The sequence below is a fragment of the Lepus europaeus genome, chromosome 12, assembly GCF_033115175.1.
Source record: "Lepus europaeus isolate LE1 chromosome 12, mLepTim1.pri, whole genome shotgun sequence".
Lineage (NCBI taxonomy): Eukaryota > Metazoa > Chordata > Mammalia > Lagomorpha > Leporidae > Lepus > Lepus europaeus.
In genome coordinates, this window is record NC_084838.1 from 54,243,400 (window position 1) to 54,267,507 (window position 24,108).

The following is a 24,108-nucleotide window of genomic DNA, read 5'->3' on the forward strand; positions in this document are numbered from 1 at the left end:
GACCAAATTATAGAAAAACGTTTTAAAAAAAAGGAAATTTGATTACTTTCACATGTATACTGTAACAAACTAATTAGCCAAGTGTTGCCAAGTACTAGTCCCTGCTGATATGTCTTAATGAATAGATAATTTGATCATTTTAAATTGGCACATTCATTGTACTAATGCAAATGAGCACATCCAAACTGCCTACAACACTAAGTTTAACACCTGCTTTTGTTTTAACTCCAATTATCATGAACCTTAAATTAATAGGATTTCATTTAATAAGATTTTACTGTCATCCAACCTAACCTAAATCCTGTCCCCAGACTCCATTATTAGTTTGGATAATATATGACAATATTAGAAAATAGTTTATTTGATCTAGGACATTAGGTAGACACATTTAATATATTTGTCTGTTAATTCAATCAGTCAACAAACATGCATCAAAGCCTAGGAACTCTTCAAGGTTACTAGCAGGCAAAAACAAGTAAAATGTGGTTTCCCTTGAGGGATTCATTTCATGAATTCTAAATTTAATTGTACCTATTAAAAATTCTCTTTGAAGACAGCTGACATTCAAGACGACTATAGGACACTTTGAAACACTAATATCTCCTTATTCACCTCATTCAGCTTTAGTTCTGTTTAATTCTGTAATATGATAAATATGGGTTAAATATGTTTTATATGCTGGTTTTCTTTGGAGACAGAGGGGGAGATGTACAAATTATCTTAAATGCATAAGCAATCCATTCCCAAAAGGATAATAAGCAAGGATGACAGGAAACATGGTCTGCAAAAGTCAAATCAATATCACATAAGACTACATTGTAGAAATCATCCCAAATCACTTCTTTATTACATACCTGGTTCCACTTAGTTTGTAACTATGTCTACTTATTTTAAATGTATTAATTTCATTAGGGCCAATATGGAAGTTACATTAATTTTCCTGAAAAATTGTCAGAGTCTGTTATATCATCTATCATGAGAAGCTCAGAAATATCTTTGGTGGGTAGAAGCCCTGTGTGTTCAACAGACAAAAGGATAGTGTAAGTCTCATGATTTTGGTAACAGTTCAACTTTAAGAATTCTGAAGTTAACAACAACAACAACAAAATCAACTCGGGACCCATTGTCTCAATTTCAACCATTAGATAGCAGCCATTAATTGCAAAAACTTGTGTGTACTTTCCATGACTCCCCAACAAGAAAATTCAATGTGAAACACAAGAGAAAAGTACTGCTAGTGAATCTATGGTTTATGAAGAACTACTCTAGGACCTCCTCAGAATTATTTTTTCCACTGTATGCTCAATAATGGCACTTACAAAGGATCATATAAATGCTATATTTAAAATTGAAAATAATACTTCATATGTGATAGGAATAGGCAAAATTCTCTGTTTATTTCCAAAGATGTACTTTTTTTAACTCACATTTGTCCAGCAAGACTTACTTATGAATCACCTACTCTAAGCAGACTTTCCTGCCTCTTATTATGACTTAGCCTCCCCTCTCCGGGCCTGCACAATACCATGTGCTTCCATGCACCATAGCAATTATCACAGGCTATATTGCCATCCTCCCTGTACACTATGAGCTCCTCAAGAACTATCTTTGTGTTTCCAGTTCCAATTAAAACGTGTATGCCAGAAAGGTTCCCCATGGCTATTTACCAAATAACTGATTCTTTCATGCACTTTTAAGACCCCAAAATCACAGTGTATCTGGTCAAACCTTTTAAATGCTTCAGTTCTCACAACTAAGGTGTAATTTTTTCAAGATTTCATAAATGTTATTTTTCAAAATAAAGATAATTCAAATATCCATTTTTACAAAAAAAAAAAAAAAAAACTCTGTGTTTAATTAAATTTCAGAATCTCCCAACTATGATCATTATAAAAGTATTTAAAAGCTTAACAATTGGCCGGCGCCGCGGCTCAATAGGCTAATCCTCCGCCTTGCGGCGCCGGCACACCGGGTTCTAGTCCCGGTCGGGGCACCGATCCTGTCCCGGTTGCCCCTCTTCCAGGCCAGCTCTCTGCTGTGGCCAGGGAGTGCAGTGGAGGATGGCCCAAGTGCTTGGGCTCTGCACCCCATGGGAGACCAGGATAAACACCTGGCTCCTGCCATCGGATCAGCGCGGTGCGCCGGCCGCAGCGCACTACCGCGGCGGCCATTGGAGGGTGAACCAACGGCAAAAGGAAGACCTTTCTCTCTGTCTCTGTCTCTCACTGTCCACTCTGCCTGTCAAAAATAAAAAAATAATAAAAAAAAAAAGCTTAACAATTAAGTGATAATCTCAAGCAAGCATGATTTTGTACATTGATTCACTTAGACTATCTCAATCTCTCTTCCTTTTGAAACATGCTTTCAAGAGTCATAACTGTGAACACGTGTGCTCTGTTTAAATGACACAGGGATCAATGGAAATAAGCAAAATAGAGGCAAAAACAATCATTCAAGATTGAAGATTTGGCCATATTTCATGATGTTCTTTTATCATTTTGACTGAACCAATCTTTCAAATGTAAAGTTACAGAACCTTATTGTGTCTTTCAAAAGCTAACAATTGGTTTAATTAAAATTTTTTAAGGAGCAGAAACTTGGGCTGGATGTAAAGAAGCCAGTTAACATGCGCGTGTCCCACTCTAGAGTACCTGGGTTCAACTCCCAGTTCCAGATCTTTTTTTTTTTTTTTTAACTTTTATTTAACAAATACAAATTTCAAAAGTACAATTTTTGGATAATATCAGCTCCCCCCCCATAACCTCCCTCCCAACCACAAACCATCCCATCTACTACTCCCTCTCCATCGCATTCTTCATTAAGATTCATTTTAATTATCATTATATACAGAAGATCAACTTAGTATATACTAAGATTTCAACAGACTGCACCCACACAGACACACAAAGTATAAAGTACTGTTTGAGTACTAGTTATATCGTTAATTCATATTGTACAACATGTTAAGGACAGAGAACCTACATGGGAAGTAAGTACACAGTGACTCCTGTTGTTGATTTAACAATTGACATTTTTATTTATGACATAAGTAATCACCCGAGGCTCTTGTCATGAGCTGCCAAGGCTATGGAAGTCTCTTGAGTTCACAAACTCCGACCTTACTTAGACAAGGCCATAATAAAAGTGGAAGTTCTCTCCTCTATTCAGAGAAAGATACCTCCTTCTTTGATGGCCCTTTCTTTTCACTGGGATCTCACTCACAGAGATCTTTCATTTAGGTCATTTTTTGCCACGGTGTCATGGCTTTCCATGCCTGAGAAACTCTCATGGGCTTTTTAGCCAGATCAAATGCCTTAAGGGCTGATTCTGAGGCAGTTCCAGATCTTGACTCCAGACTCTTGCTAATGAGGACCCTGTAAGATAGTGGTAATGACTCAAGAAGTTAAGTTCCTGACTCCCAGTTACAGCCCATCAGCCAGTATGAGCATTTCTCTACCTCTCCCTCCCTCTCTCTTACTCCTCCTCTCAAAAAAATTTTTAAGGAATTGTTGAGAGATAGTAAAGCATATTGGGGAAGAGCAAATTTTAGAACCCTATGCCATGGGTTCAAATTTGACTCTACCAATGAATAGCTGTGTGACATTAGGGAAGTTACTCAAACTATATGCCTCAGTAACTATAAAGAAGAGACAATCATCCCTAAAGAGTTATTTACAATTTTGATCTGCATTGCCCTAATGGCTAGTGATGTTCATCATTTTTTCATATTATTCATCAAATTGTTCAGAAAGATATACTACTATAGCTTTAATATTCTGTGACCATTTTAAAATTTACTACATGAGTGAAATAGACATCTTTTCATTTGATTATTGCTTATAGCCCTTGCCCATACTCCTGCTGACCTATTGTCTTTTTTACTTTTCATATGTTAAACTCTTTATTTAGTGCAGCATTATGCCTTTGACTATAATGTAAACTAAAAATGTTTTTAAAAGGATTATGAGTATGTAATAGGTGAGTTAATATGAGAACACACTAAAAAACATATTGTCGATTATAAAAAGAAATTATGCATGGATTTCAAAAGCACTTGCACCAAAATAAACTTATGTTTAAATTCCCTTTTTCTACAAACCTTTTTAATTACTTCAAATATGGAAACAAAATGATTGGAATAACCTCTACTACATAATAAGTGCATGTAAATACTGGCAGTTTTATTAGCTATTACTTTATTCAAGATAGGACAGTTTCTAGCACAGCTTATAGATGAACACACTACCTTTAAACCAATTTGGCACCATATGCTAAGAATAAAAGTTACAATTTATTCCAAAGCATTAAGCAGGACATCAAAAGATCAGGAACTGTTATACTCAACAGAGTTTAGATTAAGTTAACAAACATGACAAGCCTCCACTTTGAGACATGCAGCATTCAAAATCAAATTCATTAATAGGATATCTTTCTACAGTAAACTTATGGTCATGAATCAGAAATTATATAGCAAGTAAAATTAAAAGAAAACCAAAACTAAACCCCATAATTGAATAGCATTAGGATGGAGCATTTGCTGTAACAGTTAAGTTGCTGTTTGAATGCCCACATCCCATATTTAAGTGCCTGGTTTGAGTTCTGGCTACTCTGCTTCTGATCCAGCTTTTTTTTTTTTTTTTTTTATTAGACAGGCAGAGTTAGACAGTGAGAGAGACAGAGAGAAAGGTCTTCCTTTTTGCCGTTGGTTCACCCCCCAAATGGCTGCTACGGCCGGCACACTGCACCAATATGAAGCCAGGAGCCAGGTGCCTCCTCCTGGTCTCTCGTTCAGGTGCAGGCCCAAGCACTTGGGCCATCCTCCATTGCCTTCCCGGGCCACAGCAGAGAACTGGACTGGAAGAGGAGCAACCGGGACTAGAACCTGGCGCCCATCTGATCCAGCTTCTTACTAATATGCAATCTTGAAGTGAACAGATGATGGCTCTAATACCTGGGTCCCTGCCAACCATATGGGAGACCAGGTGGAGTTCCAGGATCCTGGATTCAGTCTAGTCCAGCTTTGTTTGTGGTGAGCATTTGGGGAATGAACTAGCAGATGTAAGACCTCTCTCCATCTCTCTGTCTCTCCCTGCCTTTCAAATAAAATTAAAATAGATAATAAAACAAACAACTTCATGATCTTCTAATATTCTTCCCTCTAAAAAGATTTCACTATATCTCAAATTAATTGACAGTTACTATATCTAAAATCAGTCAATTATAACTATTGATAACATTGATTTTGTATTGTAAGCATCATACTAGGATTCATTATATGCACCTTGCTATAATTTTATAAATTCTATCAAATATTTTTATATACCTCAAGTATTTCAAGTTATAGACCATATGCTTTTTATAAATAAAAATAACTCTCCCACATGCTCCTAAATTATTTAATTTATTGTTTTTGTAAAGGAAATCTAATGGTTTTGTATTGATTTTATATATATATATATATTTTAGAGCAAGGGAGAGACAAAGTGAGAGATCTTCTATTTGCGATGCCAAAATGGTCGCAATGGCCAGAGCTGGGCCAAAGACAGGAGCCAGGAACCTCCTCCAGGTCTCCTACATGGGTACAGGGTACCAAGAACTTGGACCATCCTCCACTGCCCTCCCAGGCACATTAGCAGGCAGCTGGATTGGAAGTGGAGCAGCTAGGGATTGAACTGGTGCCCATATGGGATGCCAGCATTGCAGGCAGCAGCTTTACCAGCTACACCACAACACCAGCCCCTGCACGTCGATCTTATATCTAGCTACCTTATTTAACTCTCACACATTGCAAAAACAAGAATTTTGAATGAAATTTTCTTGTATTTTTTAATTGCTTATAATTGTTAAGTTTCGAGTTTTCCCCTTATTATGTCAGAGTACATCAAAATGTTTGTGATGGAGTGGGCATTATGGCTCATCATGTTGGGCCACTGCTTTGGGATGCCCACATCCCATGTTAGAGTGCTGCTTTAAGACCTGGCTTCTCCACTTGCAATCCAATTCCTGTTAATGCATCCTAGGAGGCAGCAGATGATGGCTTGAGTGCTTGTGCCCCTACCACCTTTTAGAAGACCTAGATGGAGTTCCTGGCTTCTGGCTTAGGGCTGGCCCAGCCCTGACCATTGTTGATGTTTGGGAAGTGAACCAGAAGATGAAAGATCTCTTTCTCTCTCTCTCTCTTTCTTCTCTGCCTTTCAAGTAAATGAACATAAATGACATCAGGGGCCAGCGCTGTGGCACAGTAGGTTAATTCTCCACCTGCAGCGCTGGCATCCCATATGGGAGTCAGTTCTAGTTTCGGCTGCTCCTCTTCCAATCTAGCTCTCTGCTGTGGTCTGGGAAAGCAGAAAAGATGGCCCAAGTCCTTGGGGCCCTGCACCCACACAGGAGACAGGGAAGAAGCACCTGGTTCCTGGCTTCTGATCAGCACAGTTCCGTTGCAGCCACCTCAGAAGTGAACCAATGGATAGAAGACCTTTCTCTCTGTCTCTCCCTCTCACTGTAACTCTCTCTCTCAAATAAAAAAATAAAATCTTTAAAAAAAATGACATTTAAAAGACAACCCACTCAACTAATTATCGAAAAAAATGTGGAAAAATCAAGTCCTAACAATCTGTAGCTTTGTGTTTTTTTCAAGCTCGAGTCAAGAGTTTTCTGCCATGGGCAGCCAGCTCTGAAGCACTGTGGGTTAACCCACCACCTGTGACACTAGCATCCCATATGGGTACCGGTTGGAGTTCTGGCTGTTCCACTTCCAAACCAGTTCCCTACTAATGCTTCTGGTAAAGTAGACGAAGATTATCCAAGTATTTGGACCATTGTCACCCATGTAGGAAAGCAGGATAGAGTTCCAGGCTTCTGGCTTCAGCCTGGCCTGGCATCAGCCATTGCAAGCATTTGGGGAGTGAACCAGCAGATGAAAGATCTCATTCCCTCTGTCTCTCTAACTCTTCATTTCAAACAAATAAATAAATAAATCTTTAAAGAGAGAGAGAGACTTTTCTGTCATGTTTGAAGTTTCTGTCCTTCATTTTGTTGGTTCACTAGAATTCCTACTATAAAAGTTAAAGAACCAAGGTTGACCCCAATATCTTTTCTTTTAATTTTCATTGTTCTTTTCTCTATATTTACTTGGATATTCTTTTTTTAAAGATATATTTATTTATTTGAAATGCAGAGATACAGAGGCGGTGGGGGGGGGGGGAGAGGAAGAGGAAGAGGAAAAGGTAGAGGAAGAGGAAGAAAGAGAGTTAGTTCATTCCCTAAATGGCCACAACAGCTACAACTGGGCCAGGCTGAAGCCAGGAGACAGGAGCTTCCTTGGGGTCTCCCATGTGGGTGCAGGGACCCGAGGATTTGGGCCATCTTCTGTTGCTTTTCCCAGGAGCATCAGCAGGGAACTGGATTGGAAGTGGAGCAGCTGGGACTTGAACCGGAGCTGTATGGGATGCCAGCACTGCAGGTGGAGGCTTAATCATCTAAGTCATAGTACTGGCCTCTTTCTTGGATATTCTACAAATGAAAATCTAGTTTCCATGTAAGTACTATGTTAATCACATCTTTAATTTCTGAAACTCTCATTCTCAAATTTCTTCTCTCTCGGGGCATTAATTCTGTATCCAATGTAAAAATATAAACATAATATCTTTCCAAAATCTCTTAAAGCTTTATATTGCTTTTACATTATCTTTCGTTCCTTGAGTTCTCTGCTTCTGGTGAAAGGTGCTCTGGTTAGTTACAGTGTTAAATTTTTTCATCAGTCTGATGAACTTTGATTATCCATTTATATTTATGAATCAAGGTCAAGTTGGAGCTGCCATGGGTTACTTCTTGTAATAGTCTGATTTTGTACTATAATTGAAATACCTGAGGCCAGATTAGAAACATTAGAAAGAAGAGACTTAGCTCACAGTTTTGGAGGTTCAAGGACAGGGCACAAGCATCAATTAGGCTCTTGTAAAAATCTCATAGATGGCAGGAGCACATGCAAATAGAGACTCCATCATCAGAGAGGAACCCAGAGTTAAACTAAGAAGTCAGGATCAGGATTTTATAACAATACACTCTTGCAAGAACTAACTCAGGGTCCCATGAGAAATACCTTAACACTTCCTGAGAACACACATGCCAATAATCTAAGAATCCCACACTTTTAACATCACAAAACTAGGCAGTAAGCTTCCAACAAATGAAACCTTGGGGAACAAAGCACATCCAAGCTGTGGCACTTTTGTAGATATAACAAAATGTTTCCTTAAATAAGACTCATCTGATTTGAAGGACTAAGTGTGGAAAGGCAGAAGAATGGTGGGTGTGGCATATCCACTGGCAGCTTCCCTGGCGATGGTGCAAGTAGGCAGAGGATCAATCTGCCCTTTCACCCTTCACTCTCCAATGATTGAATAAGAAAATTGCTCTGGCAATGGTTGGTTTCAGTGTATATTCCCCTGCAGCAGAATTCCTCATTCCTATAATGAAATTCAAAGTTACCCTGAAAGAGTTCTGATTCTCTTCTCAGAACCCAAACTGGTACTTGATATTCACATGGAAGCAGATCAACTCCACTGTTCTCATTGCAGTTGTGGATTCTTCCTCATCGAGCTCTATTCCCATCCTTTCTGATGATCAGTGTTCAGCAACATAAAACCAATGAATTTTGTTCCAGTACATTAGTAAGCTAGTGAATGTCACAATGATATGGGTCAAATTGAAAAATCACAATCAGGGGATACCAAGATGGCTAGAAATAAATAGTTAAAAAAAAAAAGTGTACAAAGTACACTCTCAGGGGAGAATTAGAGAGAAAACTGCAGTGGAAATTCTATGTAAGGAAGAGAAATGCCATGGACCAGTGTGGAAGGTACGGAAGCACAGCATGAACACCAACGAAACACACAACTGCAGCAGCTGACAGCCAGAGCAAGTAGCAGCTTGGATGCAGAGGTGAGACCAGACTTCAGACACCTGTGGCGAGATAGTCGGGGGGAGACTATGGCATTGAGTATGGCCTGAAGGCCTAGGGGCTACTGGTTACCTGCGGATCCAATGTAAGCAAAAAGGGCACGTTTTTCTTACTCCATCCTTCCCACAACAGCAGCCACTGCCTGGCTGAGACAGGGCAGGCACCATTTTGGGCTTGGGCAGCAGCTGCTGAAGCCTTTGTACATACACACAGCAAATGGCAGAAACAGGACACAATCTTCTCAACAGTACTAGTGGCAGTGGCAGGGAGAGGATAACATTTGGCTAATGGCTCTTGTGTATGCCTGTGATCCAGAGATTCTAGCAGAGGGAAAAATCCACAGTCCTCACTGACTTTGAGCCTGTCTGGGAGGACTGAGAGGTGGCTGGGCACCCACATAAGACTGTGAGGTGCCTCCAGTCTCTCTCCCAATATACCACAGGCTCTAGGGCTCAAGCCACCTAGGTAGGGATGGCTTGAGGAACATGTGTCTCTCTGTGGACTAGACAGGCTGGCAGGGCAGAGCTGAACCTCTGTACTCAGCGATTATGGGAACCTTAAGTGGTGAAACTGTTGGGAATTCATGGCTGCACAAGAGGATGCAGGGTGTAGCCGGAGTCTCTGAGCAATCACTGGGTATGGTTCAACATACCTGAAGATCTCTGATTGCCTGGGGCAGGTCATAGTAGAGGGAATAGTGCTCAAGTGAGGACTTTGAAAATGGTGTGGTTCATATAGTGGCATGGATGAGTGTTGATCCCAATGGGGGCTAACACCTAGACATTGGTCAGTTTGGAGGAAAAGAGGTAAGGGTGTGGTCATACCAACAGAGGTAACCATTAAACTCCTTCTGTTAAAAAGAGGAAATCCACCACCTCCAATTTGGGTGTTACCTCACAAACTCACCCCAACCTGGATCACTGAAAAGAACCTCCTGGCCAGATCCAGTATACATCTCTTGGTATTCACTGGGAAGTGCAGACATTCCACTAAACCACAGAGGCATAGCTCAAAGACAAAAGCCATCAGAGGAAAAAACCAACAAGTAACTCCACAAATGCCAAAAAATAAACACAGAAATTCAAGAAACAAGAACAAGGGAGACACCATGATCCCTCCAAAGGAATACAACAACATTCATTATTAGAATGTGGAGATGAAGAGATTGATGAAATGCCGGAAACAGATTTTAAAAGATTAGTCACAGTATTACTCAAAAGCAATCAGAAGCAAATCCACAAACTAAATAAAACCATATGTAATATGAATAAAAATTTTTCCCATTGAGATTTTTTAAAGAGAAATAGAAATAAAATATTAAAAATGAAGAATTCAACAGATCAAATAAAAATGCAGTAGAAAACCTTAACAGACTTGCTGTGGCAGAAGAAAGAATATGCAAACTAGATAAGAATTCTTTTTAAATTTTTTTTATTTATTTGACAGATAGAGTTATAGACAGTGAGAGAGACAGACAGAGAGAAAAGTCTTCCTTCCGTTGGTTCACCCCCAAAATGGTCACTATGGCTGGAGTTATGCCGATCCGAAGCCAGGAGCCAGGTGCTTCCTCCTGGTCTCCCTTGCGGGTGCAGGGGCTCAAGCACTTGGGCCATCCTCCACTGCCCTCACAGGCTACAGCAGATAGCTGGACTGGAAGAAGAGCAACCGGGACTAGAACCTGGTGCCCATATGGGATGCCGGCACGACAGGCAGAGGATTAACCAAGTGAGCCACGGTGCTGGCCCCAAGAATTCTTTGGAAATCTTTCAGTAAGACCAAAAAAAAAAAAAAAAAAAAAAGCAAGAAGAAATTAGGAAACTTAAAAACAGTGTTGGAGATTTATAAGATATTATCAAATTCAAATGACCCTGACCCAACATACAGGTCATAAGAATTCCTGAAGGTCTGGAAAGACAGGCTGGACTAGAAGGTCTATTTAGTGAAATAATTACAGAAAACTCCCCCAATTTGGAGAAAAGAACATCCAAGTAGAGAAAGCACATAGAACTTCTAATAGATGTGACCAGAAAAGATCTTCACCATGACACATTGTAGTCAAACTCTCCACAGTAAAACATAAGGAAAAGATTCTAAAATGTACAAAAGACAAACAACATATTACTGTCAGAAGAATTCAAAGCTAACTTCTCATACAGAAGCTATACAGGCTATACAACGAGACATTGTCAAAATCTTAAAAGAAAAAAACTGCCAACGCAGAATACTGTACCCTGCAAAGCTCTCATTTATGAATAAAGGTTAAATAAAGGCCTTCCATAACAAACAGAAATTGAAAGAATTTGTCACCACTTGTCTAGCCTTACAAAAGATACTTAAGGATGTGTTAAATACAGAAAAAAGAGCATCACTTGGAAGAAGGTGAAAGCAGAAAATTTCACAGTAAAAGTACAAAGGAAGGCCGGCGCTGCGGCTCACTAGGCTAATCCTCCGCCTTGCGGCGCCGGCACACCGGGTTCTAGTCCCGGTCGGGGCACCGATCCTGTCCCGGTTGCCCCTCTTCCAGGCCAGCTCTCTGCTGTGGCTAGGGAGTGCAGTGGAGGATGGCCCAAGTCCTTGGGCCCTGCACCCCATGGGAGACCAGGAGAAGCACCTGGCTCCTGCCATTGGAACAGCGTGGTGCGCCGGCCGCAGCGCGCTACCGCGGCGGCCATTGGAGGGTGAACCAACGGCAAAAGGAAGACCTTTCTCTCTGTCTCTCTCTCTCACTATCCACTCTGCCTGTCAAAAAAAAAGTACAAAGGAAATCCAAAGTAAACAATCTTTATGAAAAAAATGACAGGTCCAAGTTGTTACTTATCAATAGTAACATTGAGTGCAAATGGCCTCAACTCTCAATTCAAAGATACAGATTGGCAAAATGAATTTAAAAAAAAAAAAAAAAAGGACCTATCTATTAGCTGCCTACAAGAAACACATCTCACCAACAAAGATATATGCAAAATCAAAGTGAAAGGATGGAAAATGATATTCCATGCTAATGGAATGCCCAAAAGGGCAGATGTAGCCATCCAAACATCAGACAAAATACATTAACATAAATACTGTAAAAAGAGAGGAAGTAGAGCACTATGTAATGATTAGGGGCTCAAATCAACAGGAAAAATGTGACTACAAAAAATGTATATGCACCCAATGCCTAGACTCCTGGCTATTTAAAAGAAATGCTAATGGATCTAAAGGGAGACATACACTCCAATACAATAGCAATGGGGGACTTCTACAGCCTATTCCAGCAATGGACAGATCAACTAGACATAAAATCAACAAAGAAACAAGAGAGCTAATAGACACTATGGCCTAACATATCTACAGAATTTTTCACCCAACAGTTGCAAAATATACATTCTTCTCACCAGTGCATGGAACTTTGTCTAGGATAGACCATATGACAGGCCATAAAGCAAGTCTCAGCAAATTAACAAAAATAGAAATCATACCTTGCATCTTCTCTGACTACAATGGAATGAAGATGGAAATCAACAACTCATGACTGTCTAGATCATATACAAAGATTTGGAGACTGAACAACATGCTCCTGAATGAACAGGGGTCATAGAAGAAATCAAAAAAATGTATAGAAGTGAATGAAGACAATAATACATCTTACCAAAACTTAAGGGATACACCAAAAGCAGTGTTAAGAGGGAAGTTTATAGCAATCATTGCCTATATTAAGAAATTGGAAAGGCACCAAATAAATGAGCAATCATGCATATCAAGGACCTAGAAGAAACAACAAACCAACCCCCAAATTTAGTAGGAAGCTAGAAATATTTAAGATTAAAGAATAAACAAAATTGAAACTAAAAAGATACAAAACATCACTGAAATGGAGCTAACTTTTTGCAAAAATAAACAAAATTATATTGTGCCAACTAACCAAAAAACAGAGGGAGAAGACCCAAGTCAATAAAATCAGACATGAAAAAGGAAATATAGCAACAGATACCACAAAAATAAAAAGAAACATCAGATTCTGGTTATCAACCTTTTATCTGTTGCATAGTTTGCAAATATTTTTTCCCATTCTGTCCGTTGCCTATTCACTTTCCTGTTTCTTTTGAAGTACAGAAACTTCTCAATTCGATGCAATCCCAAATGTTAATTTTGGCTTTGGCTGCCTGTGCTTCTGGGGTCTTTTCCAAGAAGTCTTTGCCAGTACCTATATCTTGCAGGGTTTCTCCAATGTTCTCTAATAATTTGATGGTGTCGGGTTGTAGATTTAAGTCTTTAATCCATGTTGAGTGAATTTTTGTGTAAGGTGAAAGGTAGGGGTCTTGCTTCATGCTTCTGCACATGGAAATCCAATTTTCCCAGCACGATTTATTGAATAGACTGTCCTTCATCAAATATAAGTCGGCTGTAGATGTTTGGATTGATTTCTGGTGTTTCTATTCTGTTCCATTGGTCTATCCATCTGTTTCTGTACCAGTACCATGCTGTTTTGATAACAACTGCTCTATATTATGTCCTGAAATCTGGTATTGTGATGCCTCCAGCTTTGTTTTTGTTGTACAAGATTGCTTTAGCTATTCGAGGTCTCCTGTGTCTCCATATGAATTTCAGCATCATTTTTTCCAGATCTGAGAAGAATGTCTTCAGTATCTTGATTGGTATTGCATTGAATCTATAAGTTGCTTTTGGGAGAATGGACATTTTGATGATATTGATTCTTCCAATCCATGAGCATGGAAGATTTTTCCATTTTTTGGTATCCTCTTCTATTTCTTTCTTTAAGGTTTTGTAATTTTCATCGTAGAGATCTTTTACGTCCTTGGTTAAGTTTATTCCAAGGTACTTGATTGTTTTTGTAGCTATTGTGAATGGGATTGATCTTAGAAGTTCTTCCTCAGCCGTGGCATTGCCTGTGTATACAAAGGCTGTTGATTTTTGTGGATTGATTTTATATCCTGCTACTTTGCCAAAGAAATCAAGAAACTCCACAACATCAAAACAAACAACCCACTTAAGAGATGGGCCAAGGACCTCAATAGTCATTTTTCAAAAGAGGAAATCCAAATGGCCAACAGACACATGAAAAAATGTTCAAGATCACTAGCAATCAGGGAAATGCAAATCAAAACCACAATGAGGTTTCACCTCACCCCGGGTAGAATGGCTCACATTCAGAAATCTACCAACAATAGATGCTGGAGAGGATGTGGGGAAAAAGGGACACTAACTCACTGTTGGTGGGAATGCAAACTGGTTAAGACACTATGGAAGTCAGTCTGGAGAGTCCTCAGAAACCTGAATATAACCCTACCATTCACCCAGCCATCCCACTCCTTGGAATTTACCCAAAGGAAATTAATTTGGCAAACAAAAAAGCAGTCTGCACATTAATGTTTATTGCAGCTCAATTCACAATAGCTACGATCTGGAACCAACCCAAATGCCCATCAACAGTAGATTGGATATAGAAATTATGGGATATATACTCTATAGAATACTATACAGCAGTCACAAACAATGAAACCCGGTCATTTGCAACAAGATGGAGGAATCTGGAAAACATCATGCTGAGTGAATTAAGCCAGTCCCAAAGGGACAAATAACATATGTTCTCCCTGATTGGTGACAACTGAGCACCAAAGGGGAAACCTGTTGAAGTGAAATGGACACTATGAGAAACAGTGACTTGATCAGCTCTTGTCCTGTTGATGTACAATGTAATAATTTATCCATTTTAGTATTTTTTTTGTTCTAGTACTAGTGGTTGAACTCTGTAATTAACACACAATTATTCTTAGAAGTTTAAATTGTAACTGAAAAATGATCCCTGTTAGGAATTTGGAAAACATTATGCTGAGTGAAATAAGCCAGTCCCAAAGGGACAAATATCATATGTTCTCCCTGATCAGTGACAACTAACCGAGCACCAAAAAGGAAACCTGTTAAAGTGAAATGAACACTATGAGAAACAGCGACTTGATCAGCCCTTGCCCTGACAGTTGATGAACAACTTAATACGTTATCCCTCTTAGTATTTTTTGTTTGTTTGTTCTACTTAATACTTTTGGTTGAATACTGTAATCAATACACAGTTATTATTAAGTGTTGAAACTTAAAAAAAAAAAAAAGAAACATCAGGAATTACTACAAAGGGCTATATGCCAACAAATCAGGAAACCTAGAAGAAATGGATATATTCTTGGACACCAACAATCTACCAAAATTGAGTCATGAAGAAACAGAAAACCTAGATAGACCAATAACTAAGACAGAGATTGAATCAGTAACAAAGACCCTCACAACAGAAAAAAAGCCCAGGACCGGATGATTTTACTGCTGAATTCTACCAGATATTTAATAAAAAATTAATTCCAATTCTTCTCAAGCTATTCAAAACAACTGAAATAATTTCTAAGACAAATCCCATTCACAATAGCTACAAAAATAAACACTTCAGAATAAATTTAACCAAGGACATCAAAGATCTATATGATGAGAATTACAAAACACTAAAGAAACAGAAGAATTAATTTAAAAATGGAAAAATCTTCCATGTTCTTGGATTGGAAGAATCAATATCATCAAATGTCCATATTACCAAAAGCAATTTACAGGTTCAATGAAATCTCAATCAAAATACCAACAACATATTTTTCTGACTTAGAAAAAAATTATGCTAAAATTCATATGGAAACTTAAGAGATCTCGACTAGCTAAAGCAATCTTATACAACAAAAACAAAGCTGGAGGCATCACAATACCAGATTTCAAGACATACTACAGGGAAGTTATAATCAAAACAGCCGGTACTGGCATAAAAATAGGAGCAAAAGTCAACCCCTGGAGCCAAGACAGTCTCTTCAATAAATGGTGCTGGGAAAACCAGATCTGCACATGCAGAAGTATGAAACTAAACCCCTATCTTAAACCTACATAAATCCATTCAAAATGGATCAAGTATATAAATCTGTGACTTGATACCAACAAATTACTAGAGAACACTGGTAAAACTCTGTAAGGCATTGGCACAGGCAAGACTTTTGGGGAAAAAACCCAGAAGCAAAGACAATCAAAGCCACAATTAACAAATGGGATTACTTCAAGCTGAGAAGCTTCTGTGCTGCAACAGAAACATTCAGCAACGTGAAGAGGCGACCAACAGCATGGGAAAAAATATTTGCAAACTACACAACTGATAAAAGGTTATCATCCAGAATCTTTAAAAGAGCTCAAGAAATTCAACAACAACAAAACAAACAATCCAGTTAAGAAATTGGCAAAGGACTTGAACACAGGCATTTTTCAAGAGAGGAAATTCAAATGGCAAACAGACACTTGAAAAAATGTTTAAGATCAGGGCTGGCGCCGTGGCTCAATAGGTTAATCCTCCGCCTGCAGCGCTGGCACCCCGGGTTCTAGTCCTGGTCGGGGCGCCAATTCTGTCCCGGTCACTCCTCTTCCAGTCCAGTTCTCTGCTGTGGCCCAGGAGTGCAGTGGAGGATGGCCCAAGTGCTTGGGCCCTGCACCCGCATGGGAGACCAGGAGAAGCACCTGGCTCCTGGCTTCGGATCAACGTGGTGCGCCAGCCACAGCAGCCACTGGGGGGTGAACCAACGGAAAAGGAAGACCTTTCTCTCTGTCTCTCTCTCTGCCTGTCAAAAAAAAATTTTTTTCAGGATCACTAGCCATCAGGGAAATGCAAATCAAAACCACAATGAGGTTTCATATCGCAGTTAGAATGGCTCTCATACAGAAATAAACAAACAACAAATGCTGGTGAGGATGTGGGGGAAAAGGTACCTTAATCCACTGGTGGTGGAAATGTAAACTGGTGCAACCACTGTGAAAGACAGTATGGAGATACCTCAGAAAGCTGAATATAGACCTACCATATGATTCAATTATCGAACTCCTGTGAATTTACCCAAACTAAAAAAAAAAAAAATCAGCATATGAAGAAGTTATCCGTACCCCCATGTTTATTGCAGCTCAATTTACAACATCCAAGATATGGAATCAACCCAGATGTCCATCAACTGTTGACTGGATAAAAAAAGTATGGTATACAAACACTACAGCATACTACTCAGCTATAATAAAAACTAAAATCCTTTCATTTGCAACAAAATGGATACAAGTAGAAACCATTATAATAACTTCATGAAATAAGCTAGTCCTAAAAAGACAAACCCCACATGTTTTCCCTAATCCGAGGTAACTATTAGAGTACCTAAAATGTAATGTATTGTAGTAAAATAGACATTTTGAGATTAGATGATTGTTTACAGTTCTTGTCTCTTCTGTTGAGCAACAGTGGTTTTTTTTTTTTTCCTTCATACTATTTGTTGAACTCTTTTACTTAGTGCAGTGTTAACCTTACAATCATTAAGTAAATTGAATGTAGATCTTTGTAAAAATTAAGTGTGGGAATAGTAGAGGCAGGAAGAAGAAAGGTTAGAGCATGGGCAGGAGGGAAAGTTTCACTATGTTCCTAAACCTGTATATATGAAATATATGAAACTTCTATAACTTAAATAAAATTTTTTAAAAAATCACAAACAATTCATTTATTGAGAAGTAACTTCTATAGACTCAGCATAAATAACTCAGTTCAATATTAATAACCAGGAATAGCAGGAAACTGACGTAGACCTGCTTCCCTTAGTATAAGCTCTTGTCTGTGCACACAGCCAGGAAAACATAAAAAAGTTCAAATGTCTGTTAAAAAACATTTTATTCTCCAGATATCCACGTGGGGTTTATAAAGAAGAAATAAACATATTGTCACAGGAAGGGGTAAATACAATTTGACCCTGTATTTTGGTCTGTGTTTCCTCTGGTCTAATTGCTTCATGCTGACAGGCTTATCCCAATTTTTCTCAAGGTATAATCGATGCTATGGCTACCAGGGAATAGTTGTGCAGCACTTCTTATCTATAAGGCTCTTTATTAAAAGCACTATACATTATGGCTTCTTTTTACTCTTCTGAAGAACACAGGAAGCAAACTGACTTCAGGGGGTAGCAATTCATAGAACTCAGTGACAATAGGACACAGTGCAGGGTCCAAAGACTCTTTGTGCAAGTTCCTTTATAGAATATATTTTCTTCTTTTCTCACAGCAGTAACTTACAGGTCATTAAATTTCACACATTTCCTATTCATTTTCCATGTTAAAATATGTCTTACGACTCTGAGTAGAACTATCACAAGATTCTGCCCTAAACGTCAACTTTTACTATTTGATAATATATGACTTTTAAAAGACCAGCAAGTCACGGGCCATGAACCTAGCCACATAAGTGATTTTGAATGGCTGAAATATGCGAACATTTTTACAAATAAAAAAAAGTAAGCCCTGAAAACAGAAAGGATAAAATAAAATTATCAAAGATTGTGATTCTTCTTACTAAGATCTTCATCCAGGCTTACCCACCAAAATGTAAAAAGCAAATAAAATGTAAGTAAAAACAAAACAAAATAAAGCAAATGAACATGACTGTATCCCCATTACCAAACAGAAACATAAACTAATAGCAAGGTTTTGAAAGAAGTATAGAGTTTCATAAAACTCAATTGGTTAAGTTCATCAAGAGGCAGGAAAAGTTGGAGTTAAATAAAAGGAAGGAACCTGTAATTCTCCAAAGTTAAATGTGTAAGATTTTGCTCGTTAGCATATTCCCTTTTATAAATCAGTTGAGAAGAAACTGATTCACTTTACACATAGTACTGAGAGGTACTCATCAAAGGTGAGATACTAGAATATTATTAACATTTTATTTTCAAATATATCAATCATCTAAAAGTTATAACCATTGTGTTTAATGTTCCTTACCAGTACCCAAATGTTTAATCTTGCCATAAACTCAACCATATAGCCAAAAATAAGAAAATACATTTTCTCAGATTTTAGAACCACTAACAAATAGCCTAGATTTCCAAGACAGAAAAATCTTTTGTCAGGTATTCTCTCTACATATATTTGTAAGACATAATACTAAGCATGTGATAAAACCTATAAAGTTTTTGCAGAATCACCATGCTATATTAAAAATAGCTTCACCCAGCACTTCTATTATTCCATAAGATATAATACCCAATATCAACAACTACTGAAGAGTTCAATAAAGAAGGAAAGGTACAATAGATTTTATAAACAGTTGTTAACAGATGTGAGAGGGGCCAGTGCTGCAGCTCATTAGGCTAATCCTCCACCTGTGGTGCCGGTACTGCGGATTCTAGTCCCGGTTGGGGCGCCAGTTCTGTCCCAGTTGCTCCTCTTCCAATCCAGCTGATGGACAATTAATGTCCTATCATGACTCAAATAAAGTCAATTTGAACATTTTCTACTTCTCTCTTCCTTTTAGATTGTGACTACAAGGCTTTGAGATTTCAGTCAATTCACAGAGGAAAGAAACAAAATGTACTTTAAATACACCATCTACACCATGATTGGGCTGAATACTAGAGTTAATAAAAACTGTTTGAGACAACTTAAGATGAGTTTCTATTACTTATAACCCAAAAGTATCACCCTAGAATTGCAAAAACCAAATTCATTTATTTGGCATGTGTGTGTGAGTGTGTAGAAACAGATGTTTCGCATAGGTGGGTTACACAGATCAAGGTAACCCACTGTATGACTTCAGTGATCCATCTTAAAGTAATCTGTAAGCATTATGGTGAACTCATTATTCTACAATGTATCTATTATGATCAAAAGCATTGGGTGTAAGTAGAATTATATAGAAAGTAAAAGGAGAAATAAAGTAGGAAGCAAGTTCAAATAACCCATATTATGCATATACCATGAAATAAAGTTACTCTGAGTCCATTACTGATCTACTTGCAGAATTAGAATAGAAGTACGACGAGAGTGAAAACTTGTGAGAGCTATAGGCAGTTGTTTGCTTGGCAAAAAGCATGACATATTTATCCTACCTCTAGCAATAAACTTTTTTCCCTAGGAACACATACTTTCTCAATTAAGAGATGAACATTTTTCTTACCATGCTTGAAAAGAAATACAAGCACAGATGCTGATATACCATGGATAACGAAAGTGTCATAGTTACTTAGCAAAAAAACTCTTCCCTTCTAGAGAGTCTATCCAATGGGGGTAAAAAGCATGGATTACTATGCTAAATATGTGGCTGGTTTAATAGGTGGGGGGAAATGTTTCATTAAAGGCCAATTGTTTTTTTATTTCATTCTAAGTCCTGTCAGACAACAAGAAAAATTGTTTGCCCTCATAGCCCAGCATGCAGATCAGTACCATGTACATCAAGGACACAACTTTTTTTAGTTTATTAAATGACTGAATAAAAATAAGATCAAATTAAAAGAACTTAAAACAATATTAATGACTATTGTATTGTCACTTTATTTTGAATTGATTAATCTAAGTCTACCTTCTATGATAAACATTAAAGGGGCCAGCACTGTGGTGTAGAAGGTTAAGCCTCCGCCTACAGTGTCAGTATCCCATATGGGTGCCCTTTCCAGTCCAGGTTGCTCCACTTCCAATCTAGCTCCCTGCTAATGCACCTGGGAAAGCAGCAGAGGATTGCCCAAGCCCTTGAGCCCTTACACCCACATGGGAGATCCAGGAGAAGCTCTTGGCTCCTGGCTTCAGAACAGCCAGGCCTGGCTATTGCAGCCATTTTGCCTTCTCTCTTTGTATCTCGTTCAAATAAATAAATAAATCTTAAAAACTCAACATTAGAACTAAAATGAGGGATCCTCTAAATTTTCATGGAAAATCTCTACTAAGCATGGATTTCAAAATTTTTTGCACCAAAATAAACTTGTCTCTTAAGTTCAATTTTTCACATACTTTCTGAAGGGCCTGCAAACATTTTGGAACAGGTTGCAAGAGTGAGCAAAAGCATTATAAGTTAGCAAATCCACACAAAACTGGAAGACTCAGAATAGCACTCTGTGTACATTTCCTTGAAAAATGTGCTTTCATTAAAGAAATGTCATCCGTAAGTATACATCAATTCAGAGTAAAGAGAAAGAAGAACAAATTGGAAGGATAAAGACAACTATGACAGGAAAAAAAAGGTAAACCCATAATTTAGAAGTTTTGATAAAATAATTCACAAAGTAAGAATAATCTACAATTCCAATCATGAAGCTCTCCTACCATTATTATTCTATTATTTTCTCACCTGCGAGGAGTCTGCTTGGGCTAATTCTGTGGTGACCTTCAGTATTTTGTGAAGATTTTGTCCTTTATCTTCAATAAGGAGGTGAGCCAGCAAAAGAAAAACAGGCACAGGGATCACTGTAGTAATAGGGAGCAATGACCCCACTGAAGCCAACCAGTCATTTGTGGCAGACTCTTCTCTCATTACTTCAAGAATCCTCCAGGTTGTAAATATTGAGCCATACATACTGGTTATAGGGAACACAAGCCTATGGGAAGGCTGAAAATGAATATAAAACAGATATGATTAGATGAGATAAATATATTTATCAGATGTAATTATCATATTTTATTATAAGAAATCCTTCCTTCCAACAAATGGATACTAATCCTGAGATAACAGGATTGCACAAACAGTTGTTAGTAGAACTCTAGAACAGCCTCTGACAACTTTTCTTCATACTTACTATTCACTTCCAGTTAAGGCAGAAAAAGAAATTGGTCAATATAGATGATCCATAGGCAACAGAGTTTAGAAAAATCCATTAACTCAACGAAGTATTCACCAACGATAAGGAATATAGAATAACCACTGTGTTTACCTATCTCCAGGCCCTCATAAGAGGAAGCCCAGGGCAGACGGCAGACTTGGAATAAGAACAATTCATTTTTATAACATTTAGTACATTGATAGGTACAGAGTTGATTCAGCTGTAGCCTGGGATTTCATTAATAACTATGAATAAGTTCCACAATAAGAAATGGTTTGACAGCTCCACACTAAAACAATACCCAGTGAAAATGTTATGCTGAAATCAATCTGAGAAATACCTCCTCACAGAAAGAAAGTAGCAAAGTCAGGGTCAGAGAATGAACAGAGCCCTGCATTATGTTGCATGCATAAATGGCTCAGGAGAGGCCAGAGACACTAAAGAAGCACTAGACATTGCCTGGTAATACAGTCATTCTAATCAGGTAGAGGGGATGAGATGAAATAGAACTCTAGATTGTAACTGTCCAGTTATTGAAGGATGATTTACATGGATGAGAGTAATAACTGAAAGGAAAGGAAATAAAAGTTAAGCTTTACAAAAATTTTTAATAATAGCTTTGAGATACAATTCATATAATATGTAGCTTTTTAAACCTTACAACTCAGTTTAGTAATTCATAGAGTTGAGTAATCATCATCAATATCTAATACTAGAACATTTTCATCACCACAAGGGGAAACCCCATACCCAATAATAGTAACTCCTCACCAGCCTTACCACCACCTGTCATACTCCCAACTGTCTTTGGAAATCATTCATCTATTTTCTCTTCCTATTCTGGCCATTTCACTCAATAGGAACCAAACAATAGTCAACTTTTATGAATGACTTCTTTTACTTGGCCTGTTCCCATGTTGTAGCTAGTATCAATGCTTCACTCTTTCTCCTGCAAGATAACATTCCATTGTATAGATACACCATATGCTGTTTATCCACTTATCAATTGGTGGGCATTTGGGATATCTCTTCTTTGGGGACACTATGAATAACAATTCTGCTATTAAGATCCCTGTAAAAGCTTTGTGAGAAATATAAGACTTCAGTTTTCTTGACTATATGCTTAGGAGTGGATATGAAATTTATTTGAAAATTAAATGCCAGTATAGAAACAATTAAGAAAGCTCTTTGTGTAATAATTACAAGAAAAAAATCTCCTAAGTGGAAATACAAGATCAGATAGTACGTCTAGAATGCTATCATTTTTTTAGAGGGTAGGGATAAAAAAAAAAACAAAAGTTTATATTTGTTCATATAAATGAAGAAAAGTATGTGGACAAATACAGAAGAAACAAGTAAGCACCAAACATCATCTTCTATTTAAGAGGGCCCAAACTGGACAACTGGAATCAAGGGCAAAAAGGAAGCTTCTAAAAGTATACTACTTCTTACTTGCTGAACCATTTCAATGGATGACTATTTCCAAAAAATATATAAATTTAAAAAATTAAATAATCTCTCTCAAGTAACTGGGATCCAGCCACATAAGACACTGGATCCTAGCTTTGGTCTGGTCCAGGCCTGGTTACTGCAGGCATTTGGAGAGTGAGTGAATAGAAGCATTCTCTCTTTCTCTCTCTCTTTTCATTTCAAACTTTTAAAACATGTTTTAATTAAATAATATCCATATTTATATAGCCCTATATATAAAAATACATTTTTCCCCAAGAGGATGAAATTCCTTTTCTTATTTTGGAATTACTTTTTTTAAAAAAAGCTTTATTTCATTCATTTGAAGGGCAGACTTACAGAGAGGTAGAGACAGAGATGTCTTCCATCTGCTAGTTCACTCCGCATATGGCTACAACAACCTGGGCTGGTCCAGACCAAAGCCAGGATCCAGAAGCTTCTACCAGGTCTCCCACATGGGTGTAGGGGCCCAAGCACTTGGGCCATCCTCCGCTCCTTTCCCAGGCGCATGAGCAGGGAGCTGGATCAGAAATGAAGCAGTGGGGACTAGAACCAGTGCCCATGTAGGATGCAAGCCAGGGCTTTAACTCACTGCGCCACAGCGCTGAACCCTGATGAAATTCTTTAAATGCATGGGCTCGGCTGGTGCCGTGGCTCACTAGGCTAATCCTCCGCCTGTGGCGCCGGCACCCCCGGTTCTAGTCCCGGTTGCTCCTCTTCCAGTCCAGCTCTCTGCTGTGGCCCAGGAAGGCAGTGGAGGATGGCCCAAATGCTTGGGCCCTGCACCCACATGGGAGACCAGGAGGAAGCACCTTGCTCCTGGCTTTGGATCGGCACAGCACGCCAGCCGTAGCGGCCATTTGGGGGGTGAACCAATGGAAGGAAGACCTTTCTCTCTGTCTCTCTCTCTCACTGTCTAACTCAGCCTGTCAAAATAAATAAATAAATGCATGGACTAATAAGAAACAGTACTGATCTTAAGATTTAAAATACCAGGAGTTAGCACAGCCATGCCAGTTATTAGCCATAATGCATTCTGTCTATGCATTATTTTCCTAA

General features: G+C 38.4%; 1 protein-coding gene across 2 annotated transcripts in view; it reads right to left on the reverse strand.

Annotated features, from left to right (window-relative positions):
• The window catches only part of FOCAD (focadhesin), a 360,290-nt gene that overhangs the window by 216,336 nt on the left and 119,846 nt on the right, over nucleotides 1–24,108 (reverse strand). For both annotated transcript variants that reach the window (XM_062208140.1, XM_062208139.1), the window contains exon 11: nucleotides 21,111–21,368. In XM_062208140.1, the coding sequence (XP_062064124.1) occupies nucleotides 21,111–21,368 (258 nt within the window). The remainder of the gene's footprint in view (nucleotides 1–21,110; nucleotides 21,369–24,108) is intronic.